Source organism: Buceros rhinoceros, unplaced genomic scaffold (assembly GCF_000710305.1).
Source record: "Buceros rhinoceros silvestris isolate BGI_N320 unplaced genomic scaffold, ASM71030v1 scaffold12500, whole genome shotgun sequence".
NCBI lineage: Eukaryota > Metazoa > Chordata > Aves > Bucerotiformes > Bucerotidae > Buceros > Buceros rhinoceros.
Window position 1 is genome coordinate 5,361 of NW_010390225.1, and position 13,316 is coordinate 18,676.

Sequence of the window (13,316 nt, forward strand, 5' to 3'; positions counted from 1 at the left end):
AAAGAGCTGAAGGGCCAGGTGGTGGGGAAAAAATTAGCTTCTTGCACCTCCAGGTTTGTTCTGTAGCTGTAGTGCCTCTGCAATTACCTGTGTCAGTGCAAAGCAGACGATACCCTCACTTGGATTATGTCAGTCATGGAAACTTGACTTTGAAGGATTAGCCGTACATCAGTAACGCTTTGTAGTATATGTACTCTCTTTTAAGGTAAAATGATGAAGAGCAGCATTCAAAAACGGGATGTAATTCACTGTCCTCCTCCTTAATGTCACCTTGAGTTTCAGCTGGATTAAAATTTTTTTCAGTCCTAGTTTGAGGAAAGTCATAAAACATCACCACTTATAATCATGTTTAATAGTCTGTCTGAAAATAAGCCGCTTTAATAGCTTGTGTATGATAACACCTGAAACTCTGCTTTGGAGTTTTTCCTGAGCTACAGCTGTAGTGGTTCAGGTCATGACTCATCATGGCTCAGTTGAAATATTATGTGACCAAAAGAAGATGTTAAAAGTGAAGCTTCTTCCCAACTAGGATTGGAAAGATGACCTACTTGGTTTTCTGACCTTTACATTGGAATGTTTGCAGTAATGTGGAGGAAAACCTTTCTGCATCGTAGGATTTGTATAACTCTAGTTATTGTGTACCTGTACCATTTGGTCTTCTGATGTAATATGATGTAACCTTACTTCAAAATCACTTAGAAATCTTACACCTCTTATTTGGAATTCCAGGATAGTAGTTTCTGTGTGTGCTTGCTATAAAATATTTATTTGGGCATTTAATGACCTGGCTAGTACCGTTCTGGTACTAGCAGAACAGACTAGTGGACTGTGCTTGTCTCAGTATAAGAGGCAAGGCAGACCTAGGGGAGAGGGAGTTTTCTCTAGTCTGACCTGTCACTCCCATACTTCAGGAAGTGGGGATGCTCATTAGGGACAAGCAACGCTGTTTTATACTGTATAAATCTACAGCGCTTGGACTTTGAGGGGAAGTAGCATTCCTCTCTTGAGCAGGGGCAGCAAGAATTGGCCTGCTGCGTGGTGGAGAAGGTGCTTAGTGGGGTGGCTGGTAGAGGGGTTATAGGATATGGGTTAATCGCCCACTGACTGGCACGGCTCTGTCTGGAAGAGCCACAGGAGTAGTTAGAGCAGCAGAGGCAACACTGCTTCCACCCGTGTTGCTGCTCTGAGCTGGGATCACCAGACAAGTTGTTTTGCAAGTCTGTGAGTCAGGCCCATGCCTCTCTCCTTGAGTCTTGGCTGGGTGATGTGGCAAAGTAGGAAGAGTGCCAGGTACCCAGTTATACGGCATGCAGATCAGTTAGTGAAACTAGCCAGGCGATGTGGACCACTTGGACTTACATTTGAGAGAACTGGTCAGTGATGCAGGCTCACTTTCCTAAGTGATCTCTTCACTGCCTTTTTTCTTCATCTGAAAAATTCTTCACTGAATCTGCCCAAGAAAAGTCTTGGATTTTCCTGATGAGGGAGGTGTTGTATATGCTGTAGGAAAAGCATCCTAAGAGCTGCACCTGTTTTAGGAAGGAGAGGACTTGGTGAAGAGGCGCTGTGGCATGTGAGCCGCGGGCGGCAGCTCGCAAGCAGGCTGCTCTGCTGTCTCCCCTTTGTTTCTCTACATGTCCCAAAGCCCTTATCTCTGTTCTGAGGTGACTGTGTTAGTGTACAGATAAAATTTCATATCTCTGCAGGCATTTTCTTTCTTTGGTCAAACATGAACTTCTGTTTCTTTTCATTCTAATCTCACTCTGTTTTGAAGCTCGTAAACCCATCAGCCTTGTCAGTGTGACACAGTGCTGGGTCCCTTATCTGCCCCTCTCCAGTGAGTCTCAGACTTCAGTTTTATCATGAGAAAAGAAAATCCTCCCCAGTAACACCTCTCCTACAGCCCATCAGACTGGTGTTAGTGTGCTGGTTTATTCTGGTAGCAGAGTTGATTAAAAGAATCACATGCCACAGCATTTTAAAGAATTCAGCAATGGAATTACAAAATGAAAGCAATACAAAATACAAAAAATTCAGTGCAGGGAAGGGAAGTATGAGTTGCTTCAGCACAAAAGCAACTTCAGGCTGCAGGGTTTTCCCCTGAGCCGAGGGTCTTAAAATTGATTTTGATGACCATTTTAATTGGCTTGTGAAGGAACTGTCTCTTTTTATGTCCTTTAAAAATTGCATACTCTGAAAATTATTATAGTCAGCCTTTTCTGGACAGGTTAATTTCTTGAGGGAAGATATGCCTGTGGTTGTGCATCAGCAATGCCATTAGCAAGCCTGGGCTCCTGCCAGCCTGAAAATGAAGGACTTCCTGGGAACAGTGGTCAGGGAAAGGTTGTCTCAAGCCTGGGTGGCTGAGGAGCCACCAGCCCGTTGCTGGGCAAGTTGGGACCTGCTGTAGAGCAGCTGTTGGGAGGGGTTAGAAACTCTGGCCATCCTGGAAGCAGACCACAACAAGCATGAGCAATTACTTAAATGCACTAGCTGGCAATTTATGACATCTCTGTTTATTGCTTTCTAGGTGGCATGTAGACAGCTCCCCAGTGCGGTATGCCCAGCCCCTTGCATAACAAAGCCATTCATGGTCAGGGTGGCCCACTGATTTTGTTTTCTGAACCCTTCAACCATGTTGAAATGTTCTGGGTGCGAGAAACAATGGTGTCAGGCGAAGGTGCAGTTGGCTAACTCAGGAAGAGGGTTATTTGTTTGGTGTATGTTGCACCAATTGAGGTTTGTGGGCAGCAGTAGCAGCTTTTCACCATTTAGTTCTGGAAAGGAAGGGATTAAATTATTTTTATAACTATACAATTTATATGGTAAAATATTATACCACTTCCTAGAAACGTTGCTCTGCTTCTGCCTTTTAAACCCCTGTGGCTTCGAGAGTATTACAGCTCCTAGCATATTATTATATGCTCCTCTGGAAACAAGAGAATACTGAGGTTTAACTGAACCCACCTGTAGTCACACTGATGCCTTTGCCCTTCTGAAAGGTGGAATCCATCCAGATACCTTTGGCTGCATTACACTTTAGGTAGTGAAGCTGTATCGGTTGCAGCTCTTTGGGTTTCACTACACCAGCCTTTCTTGGGAGAAGTTTATGGACTGCAGCATTAGTGACAGATGCTATTTGGATTAATTACAATACAAACATTGTGATTATCCCTCTCTTCCTAACACTTCCCTGAACTATGAGAACTGTATGAAAACATCTGTAAGCTCTTAACAGCATGATTGCAGCACAATGTGGTCTTCTGTCTGAGGAACTGGCGGGCACTCGTGAAGCCTCACAGGCTTTCCCTCGGTGCCCCAAGAGCAGTTTGGTGCAGGGCTTCCTCTGGAATGTAGCTGGTCCTTTAGCAGGCCACCACTTTTAAACTGATGTGCTTTGCACAGCCATAGCTGCCTTGTGGCCAGGAGAGGAGTCTTCTTGTGGCTGCGTTCCCTTTGGATAGAGAAATTGCTTGGGTCTGCTGCTGTTGTGTATGGCTGCCCTGCCCTCACTGTGGTGGGGTGGTATTGATTTATCTCCAACACGCAAGATAATCCCAGGTCTGTATGTTATATAACTAGGTATCTCCACCCCCCAAAATACTGGCAATAATTCTATCTCAGGAAGTCAAAAATAATGTCCTAAGCTGGCTTGGGTGTTTTAAAAGCTAATTTAGGGAGGTAAATGAGGCATGAAAGAAATAACATTACGAAAAGGTAGATCATTTTACAGATAATCTTTAATGTACCTTCTAGAATTAGCTTTCCATTCACAGTTCTGAGCAGCATTTAATCGTACCAGTTATTGTAGTTCTTTAATCAAGTGATCATTTTAAATGACTTACAGTACAAAGAGCTTTGCACCATGGCTTTGAAGAGCTTTTTTTTATTCTGCACAAGCATATATCAGGCCAAAAATAGGCAACTTGCTTGTCCAGGATGTCTTTAAAATTTTTTTTTTTGAGAGGGAGATTCTAACAATTTTTTTTTCTGCTTGGGAATAGTCTAAATTTTTTACTCTTTATGCTATTTCCAAGAGGGGAAAAATATCTTTATAAACATCATCCAGTGATTCCTTCTGTTGTGATATTAAAGGGGAGCTTGCTCCTGTCCTTGCGCCTGCTTCTTCCTCCCATGCCACTCTCAACGTGCCCATCCATCTCCCATCCATGAAAGTCTGGGGGACATGGGCATCCAGTTTGCCTCTTGTTTCCCCGGAGGTTTCAGCCAGCCCCTCATCAGCCTCTCATGACGTATAGCTGGTCATTACTCTTAAAAGTAATTCTGTCATGTTTGAAGTGTTACTTGTTTTGTCAGGAAGTCAGGCAGGCAGTGCCATATCCTGTGGAGGAAGTCACTTGTACTGGGAAGGATGTAACGTACTCGGCATGAGTTAACTTTTTTAAAAGATTCTGAAGAATCACACTACAATAAAATATCAGTTGTTATCTGTTAAGCATAACAAAGTTGAAGATTCACTCTGTTACATGGTTGAAAAAAAATTGTAGTCAGCTCCCTGTGTGTAAAATTTCTTAAAAGTACAACTTTTTAATTCCAAAAATAATCAGAAAAAAGTATATATATATTACTTGGTTGTTCACTTTCTTCAGCAACAAGATCAGCACCGAAGAAGAAAAGATATTTCTTGAGGATCTGTCTGGAATATGACTGTGCAAAACACACACGCTATGTGGGATAGGGGGACATAAATTGCTAGCTCCTCTTTTTATTCTGGTACATCCAATTGGAAGAATTTTTTAATTCCCCATCTGCTATGATTCAATCAGTGCTTGAAGCTTGAATTCAACCTGTGCCATACTGGGGTGCCCATCAATCCTTTGACACTAGATATCTTGGCAGAGCTGCTGTGGAGGTTTGCATGTGCCTGAAGGTGCAGCCTTCTTTAACACTTTACTCTTTGATCTTCTCAGCTGGTGACGGGAGTATGGGAAGGAGGATACAATTTCTTCTGTCAGGATACACACAGTGGAGGAGAAGCTGATATGAAGGTAATGTAATTGAGACTTACAGCGAATAACACTTGCACTCATCTGCTTGTGTGTAAGTGGAGATCAGAACAGTGTTTATTATGCAGATTTTGTTCAAACTATGTGGGTTTTTTTGTCTTTTACAATACAATGGACAATGCATTGTCAAACACAGTAGTGAATCCACGATATATACATTCAAGGTTGATATTTTGATGAGTAATTGTCTATAAGTTTTGAAGTGTTCCCAGGTCAAAAAAACAAGGACTTGGTCTTCAGACTGTATCCAACCACTGTATGTTGTGACTCGCCTTCTGTTTCTGAGATGTGGTAATAATTTCTTCTGGTCACTGTTCTGACGACTTTGAGAGTGCTGTGGGACCAATGCTGGTTAAATATGTTCTTGTTTCTCCTAGGACACCGCAGGTACACTGCAATAGCCTCATAAAATGGTTTTTGTCATCCTATTTTCAGCTGTAGCTATGGGTTTGTACCTATATCTCCTACAGAGAGACCTGAGGCAGAAGCATTACAGAAGATCTTAGCAGTGTCTTCAATCTAAGTAGCGCAGGACAGAATCTGGCTTTTAATTACTGAGATAACAAAAGGGTTGAAAGCCCTCACAGTGTTCAGGGCTTCTAAAACTTGTTCCCTTCTTTCTAGATCGTACGAGTTCTCTGGTGGTACTATTTCTCCAAACTCATTGAGTTCATGGATACCTTCTTTTTCATTTTGCGGAAAAATAATCATCAGATCACTGTTCTGCATGTTTATCACCATGCAACAATGCTGAACATTTGGTGGTTTGTTATGAACTGGGTGCCTTGTGGTCACTGTAAGTACTGGTTTTGGTGAGAAACACTTGAAACAGGGTCTCGTTTTGGTTTTCTTTTGGTCAAACGAAGTATCTTCGGTCTCTTCAGCTTGCAGGATTTGTTCTGTCCCATATGACAGAATGCTTTGCTGAACTGCAGCTATTGCAGATAGTTACAGGAATTACACTGCCTGCAGAACCTCTAGAAAAGACATGCTTATGTAGTTTGAAGAGTCTGTGTGGCAGTGTGATAGTCATTAGCTGCAGTAGCCCAGGTCTGATACCCATCAACCTGGCTTTCTCTTTTTTTTTTTTTTTTTTTTTTCTTGTGGTGGTATCTAACCAAACAATGCTTTTTCCCAAGTCGGGACCAGAAGCTTGTTTCAACTGCAAGATGGCCAAAAGAACTCTTGGTCCTTGTATTGTCAAGTTCCCTTGAGATGTTACTTTCTTAACTTAATCTCATTATACCACTAGCTGTAATATATTATTTCAATTAAATTCCTGTCCCCTGAGCTAATGAACTTGACCGAAAAGATTTTAAGTGGAAGATTTTCCTGTCTCCCTTGTCAAAATGCTGCTAACCTCTGGCAATCTTGCTTTGGTTTTTTAACTTCATTGCTTTTAACTAGCATCTAGTTTCCTTACCACATTAGCATGGCTTAGTTGCAGTTCGAATGTGCAGCTTATAGATACTGCCTTTGTTGAACACTCAACCAAGAGAAACTTTTTGAAATCCAGCGGATGTGAACTACTGGCAGTGCAGGCCAAGATGCTGGGTTGCTCAGGAGTCTGCTTTCTAAGCCAAACAACATAGAAACTCAGATTTGTTTCCTGTTGTCGGCACAACAGTGAGTAATGCTGAACTTACAAAAGGCATGTGTCTGGAACCCCGTTCTCCTCCAGAGAAGTCAGTCCCTGTTTATTCAACAGTCAAAAGTGCAGAAGTCTATCGTATGTTTTTGTGCTCCTTCTAGTGATGTTTTTCTTCATCCTTTCCAAACTCTGTGTTTTGTTTGGTCAACACAGTTCTATGCAGTTTGGCGTTAAGCTAGAAGTTTCTTTAGTGACTAAAGGTGCTATAACTAAGGACAAATAAAGTTGCTAACTTGCAGTTTCTGAAGATACCTGTTGCTTTTGGTTATAAATGACAAAATAGGCTCCTGCCTAGAAGGAAGTGAAAGAAGTCCAAAATTAGATGGGTGAGGTTATTGATTGTTTGGCGTGTTTAGGTGTGTCCTATTTATCGGCTTCCTCAGCTCCCTTGAGAAGCTGTCATGTAGATGTGAAAAAGGATAAATCAAGGAAACAAAACCAGAAGGCTAGAATAAAGTGGACAGCTGCAAAGCAGCTCAGCCACTCTGTCGGGTGGGCAGAAGGAAAATCAGGGTGGGGGGAGGCGGAGAAAATAAATCTCTTGTCTTTCCTTTCTTGTAAGACAGTATATTTTAAATAGTAACATTTTGACCTTGTTATTTTTGTAGCTTCCATGAAACAGTGTGTTCCCAGTAATGCAGTGTACTTTCTTTTTCCTTTGCTCTTTTTGTAGCTTACTTTGGTGCCACACTGAACAGCTTTATCCATGTCCTCATGTACTCCTACTATGGACTGTCTGCTGTTCCAGCAATGCGTCCTTATCTGTGGTGGAAGAAGTACATCACTCAGGGGCAGCTGGTGAGTGAGTGATTAGCTCTTCAGTGCTTCAGCACGCTCTTGTATTCTTGATGAGATTCTCTTGTCTTCACTGAGTTAGAAAATTTTGGCAGGGGGTAGAAGGGACGATGAAGGCTAGTATCTTCTAGATCTTTAAGTGTCCAAACCATCTTCTGCAGCTTCTGCAGCTCCATTTGCTCTGTGTTCTGGACAATGGGATACTGGGGACTGGTGGTGTACACGAATTAGTGCTCAGGTCAGTAGGATCTTTCTCCACTTCACCATGATACATGGCTAGATGTATTTTGGAGTTGCAGCACTGGGTTTTCTGGGACTTGCTAGCCAGGGAGGAGGGAGAACCTTTTCTTTCAACTCCCGTGAGCTAGCACACTGTTCTTTGTGCTTGGTTGCTCAGGCTGATGTTGAGATGACAGACCAGAAACTGACTGCAACACAGTCCACAGCTGACAAGGCCCTTCATTCTAGTCCTGAGGGACAAAGGCTTTTCTCACTCACTTTTGCATGCAGTTGCAAATGGCTTATTAAACTGTTCAGTATTTCTGGTCTCATTCTACACTTTAAGTAGGCAGATTTTTTTGTCTCTTGTAATTCTGTGTCGGACTCCTTGTATCCATTTGTATTGTTTCCTGTGTGTGCGGTGATGAAGACTGAATGTGGCATACTAGAGGTGAAAAGAGTGAAATTAAGCAATATGGCACATACTGAAGTGATACTGCACAAGAACCAGGTTTCAGTGTGTGTAACATGTCAGAATACCACAAAGAAATGTGCATGGGTGTTCTGTCTTCCCCATTTTGTAAGTGGGGAAACTGAAGCCTAGAGATTGGTTGTTTTTAACTTCCCTACCCCTCCCCCTGCCTTAGTACCCTCTCAGAGCTGTGAATAGGTTTAATAACATTTGCTGGTGATGATTAATAATATTTGCTGCCAGCAATTCAAAGTGGTGATTCTCATATTTTTCACTTTTTTAGCAGTCTTCCTTCCTGATGGATGGCTAAGTGTTGTAGCAGTGGGGATCGTTCTTGTGGAGCAGGGAGGGGTGGTGGGGGGGAGGTGTGCTTTGAGGGTTTTTTGTTTGGGTGGGTTTTTTCTCTCCATTTTTAGGCTCTATTCTTCATCTTGGTTGGTTGGTTGTTACAGAATGCAAGTACCTCTGTGTTTCGGTTGCTTCCCTGGCTACTGTCATAGCTGCTTTCACTTCCTTGACTGCTCTGCATGCATAGCTGTTAAGGCAGCAAAACAGCAGAGCGGAACACAACAGTCTTTCCCTTTTTAAATAAACATTCCCTAATCTGGTAGCCTTCTTGTAAGGATGAATTTTGCCTAAGGTCCTCTGCACCACTTAAGCCCAAGCTGTTTTTCCAAAAGAGATAATTGAAGATTATTAAACCCTGGTCCTCCTCCCTGCCTCCCCAGCTTCCCTGCAGCCTTTACCCCCAGAATTTTTCCACTGGAGCTATATGTCAGGCAGTCTCTGTCTATGAGAGGATTGCAAGATTACGCTGGGTGTAGACCCAGTGACCCCAGAGCTTTTGCAACTGAAGCAGTGAGATGCAGATCTACTCTTTTAGGATGGTAGAGTCAAATACCAGTGAGCTCTCACTAGGAATAAGGTGATATTTGTTCCTTAGGATATTTATAAATCAATTCTACATGTAAAATGGAACAATATTAAATAAAAAAATAAACTTTAAACAGCACAGCCTGAATGTCTGCCACTCAGGTTTACGCTTAGTAAGACAGAAGATAATACTGTGTGTTTGACAAGTGTACATATTTTTGACTTGTTTCCAAAATAATTGGTGAGAATTTGGTAACTAAAGGCTTTTTTCCTCCTTGCATTAATTTTTTTTTTTTTCTCTCCCCAGACTCAGTTTGTCCTGACAATCTTCCAGACCAGCTGTGGTATTGTTTGGCCATGTGCATTTCCTCAGGGGTGGCTGTATTTCCAGATTTCTTATATGATTTCTTTGATTATCCTCTTCACAAATTTCTATATTCAGGTAAAAGTAACGTTCATCTACTCTTCGTAGCATTCTGCTGGCAGTTTCTCACTGGAAAGCTGTTTACAGAAAGATATGCTTGAAATATCCTATTGCTATCTGCCAGTAACATGCATATGTTCAATGTTTTGCTTCCATAATTCAGAATGATTAGTAATTTCAGTGAGCAGAGTGGCACACAAGAAAGTGTTTTACTAGTGCAATTTTGACTGCAGATAACAGAGGGGAAGAGTCAGAATGATTAGTAATTTCAGTGAGCAGAGTGGCACACAAGAAAGTGTTTTACTAGTGCAATTTTGACTGCAGATAACAGAGGTGAAGAGCGTTAAGGAAAAAACAGCTTTCTAGTCTGAAATAAAACAGCAGCCTGAACCTGAAGGAGTTGTTCATTACTGCTCTTACACGGGGAAATGCTTGTTTTATATCCAGGGAAACTTCCCAAACTCCCAACATACAGAAATTTGGTTTTGGCTTGCCTTTACAGGCATTTTGTTTGTGTTTCCATATAGAAAACTAGGATTTTGAGTAGTGTTTCTACAGAATTGATTTCAGGTCTGAACAGATCCAAGCTTGGTATGTGTTTTTTCTGCACAGTTCATAATCGGGCTTTGTGCAAAGATATACCCATCTTCAGAAAATCAAACCAACACAGTCTCCTGCCCCCAAACAAGCAAACTCTGTTACGTGTTTTAAATGTCCCTTGAATGATTTGAGCATTTTGGATCTGATATGCGTGGTTCACGGCGGGAAACATAGCAGACTTCCCTGCCTGATGTTCTGGTGCTTCTTAACATCAGTCCTGTGGTTCACAGGACTGCATATGTGGTTCACTGCTGCATGTGAATGTCTGATTAAACATGGTAGTATATTCCAAATATTACTTGACTCTCTTCATCAATTTTACTCATATTTTAACTTTAAACCATTTAACTTTCTTTCACACACAGGTATTTTGGGAAATGCTTTTGACAGGCAACTGAGACCCTTTGACAAAGACTTAATTCATGTAGATTTTTTTCAGTGTCTGTAATTTGGTTTTGGTGTCCCGAGCCTCCATGATCCTTTTAGTTTTTGCTTCCCATGTTGGCCACTGCAAATTCCATTCACGTTTCTGTCTCTGAACTTCCCCCACTGTTGCTTGTTTACCCGCTTCTTATTCTGGCTTTGAGATGGTCACCTGCAGTATATCAAACATCCTTCCTCACCTGTCATTTTGAGTATATTCTTCTGCCATAGTCTACTCGTAAAACCACTTCCCTTGTTTCTAATTTACTGTTAACATAATGCTACCATCATACTACCAAGCCTTTTTCTTTTCCAGTGATCTAATTCTCTTGCTGTGGTGAATGAAAGGCATAGTATAGTCTCGTACACAAAAAATGGTAGGGCTTGTTAGACACTGGCATGAGGCCTTTAAAAATTATGGATGCAAGTTTACTTCTGGGTTTCTTGAGTTACTGTGAGGAAGCAGTTATTTATATCTATCTAAGTAAAACCATGTGTCTTTCCATGTATTCTAGACTTACAACAAGAAGTCATCCTCGAGGAGGAAGGAGTATCAGAACGGCTCTACAGCCACTGTGAACGGGTACACAAACAGCACTTTTTCCCTTGAGAACAATGTGAAACAAAGGAAACAAAGGAAGGATTGAAGACCAAACTGAAAAACCATTTTGATAACCCCAACAACAAAATCATCTGATTGTAAGCACAATAAGAGTTGTGCACTAATACTCTAACGGCTACTGTAACTATTCCTGCCTAGAATAGTGTGATTTATGTAGGACTTAACCAGTTCAAACACCCTAGAAACTGTATACAGAACATAAGAGTAGGTTAAAGTTTAAGAATAAGTCTGGGCTGTCACTGACGCCGCTATAGACTGTGGAAGGGAGTATTATTGTAGTATCAGACACTGCTGTTGCCTTACTAGTCAATATGATAGGTGCTGAATTACAATTCACAATTTGAAAACACTGTAATCTAAACCTCCATTTTTTTACTGTAGATCCTGCATGTGATTGTAGAGGTAATTTGTACTATGCTGGTTTCAGTAGATAAACACACATGCCTTAAATTAAAAAGCAGGGCCCAAAGCTTATTACTGGTTTAAAAATTAGGGTATGTTTCAACTTTTCAGTTGACTGACTTTTTATTAAAAAGTCATTTAGAAGAATCCATTGATCATTTTACTGTTCTGTGTGTGATACACAATGTTACGTATCTCTTACGCGATACAGTGAAATTGGAAATGGCACATTTAGTTTTGTATATTTGGCTTTAACTGACTAATCAGTCACAGAACAGATGGAGAAGTTATTTTACCTTTTTAATAGATCTTATTTTTTTATTTGAAGTATGTCACTAGTGTAAAATTAATTGGCGTTTACACAGTCCAGTAAGACTTACATATTGTCTCTAAGGTTTAGAGTACATACAGGGTGGACCCTCTTTTTCTTTTTTTTTTCTTATTTCTGAGAATTCTTAAATGCTAAATGAAGAGTGGTTTTTAATATGGAAACTGGCAGAATTTCAAGTGTTACTACCATAGCCATATCCATATTCTAGGAGCTACTGTTTAAGTCTGCAACATATCCAAAAGCATATTTAAAAACAAGGACAGGAAGATGCCTATCTGACGGCATTGTTTGTATTTAAGTTGGTTTCTGTACTGTTCTTCAAGTGGCAGATGTTAATTTTTAAAATGTGCCTAACAAACTTTTTTCAAAAAAAAAAAAGGCAAAATTAAACAGTCGAAGTCATACCTAATACTTTTAAATGTTACTGAAATGTGTCGGAAATGTCTGTTTCTGTAATGTGAGTTGTGTATATCACCGGTAATGTTTTGGCTTCTTATCTAAGGGCTTGGTTTGAGTGCTTGTTTAAAGTTACTCCTTCTTGTAAAATCTTGCCTTGCACGTCTGAGGAGTCAGTTGCAAAGCCAATTATCTATTGCTGGTATTCTGGTATCTGCTGTGGTGGAGTTTGGCTTATGAATATTTTATTCATTAAGTTCTGAAAAATTGAATTGTGCAAGACATTCTGCTGGTCATTGCTTACGTTTAACTATTTGTTTTTTGCTATTTATATAAATGCCAGTTTTAACATGTTTGATTTTTGTTTAATCTTTTTAAAATTTTTTGCACATCTCTTAGGGAATTAATAAGTTCTCCTATTAGCCTTGTTGGTTTTCATTCCTTGTTTTGAAGGAGACAGTGTCTGTTATGTTTACATTATCAGAGCTTGTGCGTTTGTCTTCATTTCTAGGTACTGGTTTGCAGGGTCTTTACATAGCTCGTTACAGCAGCTATAATGTTCAAAAATAGGCTGTCTAAATGTGCTAGAAATAAACCCTTGGGTCATCTGAATATACCTATGTTGTTAATGTTTGACATGGTTTAATCATTAAAACAATTTTGATGATCTCTGGCTGAATACTGAGTTTGTACAGATTTAGCCTTTTGCTCCATCCTGTGTCAGGCCAAGAAGGAGTAGAGCCATTGTGATGGAAGGATAGCTGCAGATATTCAGAGAAATTTAGCATACCAAAGATTTGGTAACAAATTCCTTACAGAAACCTTTGGCTGTTACTAAACATTGTTCCCTTGCTTAGGTGTAGAAATAATTGCCTTGTATAATGGATTCAACCTCCCACTGGGACTACGGACTGACACAATGCAGAGCAGCCCCAATGGCTCCAGAATGATGATTGCCAAGAGCAAAGCTTAACATAGCTGAGAAGGACTTTCTGCCTCAGATATCCTGTCTATAAAATGGGAATAATAACTCTTTCCAGAATGGGAGCATTTTTGCAATTTCCTTATAGTTCCCCTTGCC

The 13,316-nt window shown here is 40.6% G+C and overlaps 1 protein-coding gene across 1 annotated transcript in view; it reads left to right on the forward strand.

Moving 5' to 3' along the window:
* Positions 1–12,914, forward strand: part of ELOVL5 (ELOVL fatty acid elongase 5) — a 17,071-nt gene extending 4,157 nt beyond the window's left edge. Inside the window, exons 3-7 of the mRNA XM_010136997.1 lie at positions 4,932–5,009; positions 5,652–5,823; positions 7,352–7,476; positions 9,345–9,479; positions 11,000–12,914. Of these exons, the coding sequence (XP_010135299.1) occupies positions 4,932–5,009; positions 5,652–5,823; positions 7,352–7,476; positions 9,345–9,479; positions 11,000–11,131 (642 nt within the window). The 3' untranslated portion in view covers positions 11,132–12,914. The remainder of the gene's footprint in view (positions 1–4,931; positions 5,010–5,651; positions 5,824–7,351; positions 7,477–9,344; positions 9,480–10,999) is intronic.
* The last annotated feature ends 402 nt before the right edge of the window (positions 12,915–13,316 follow it).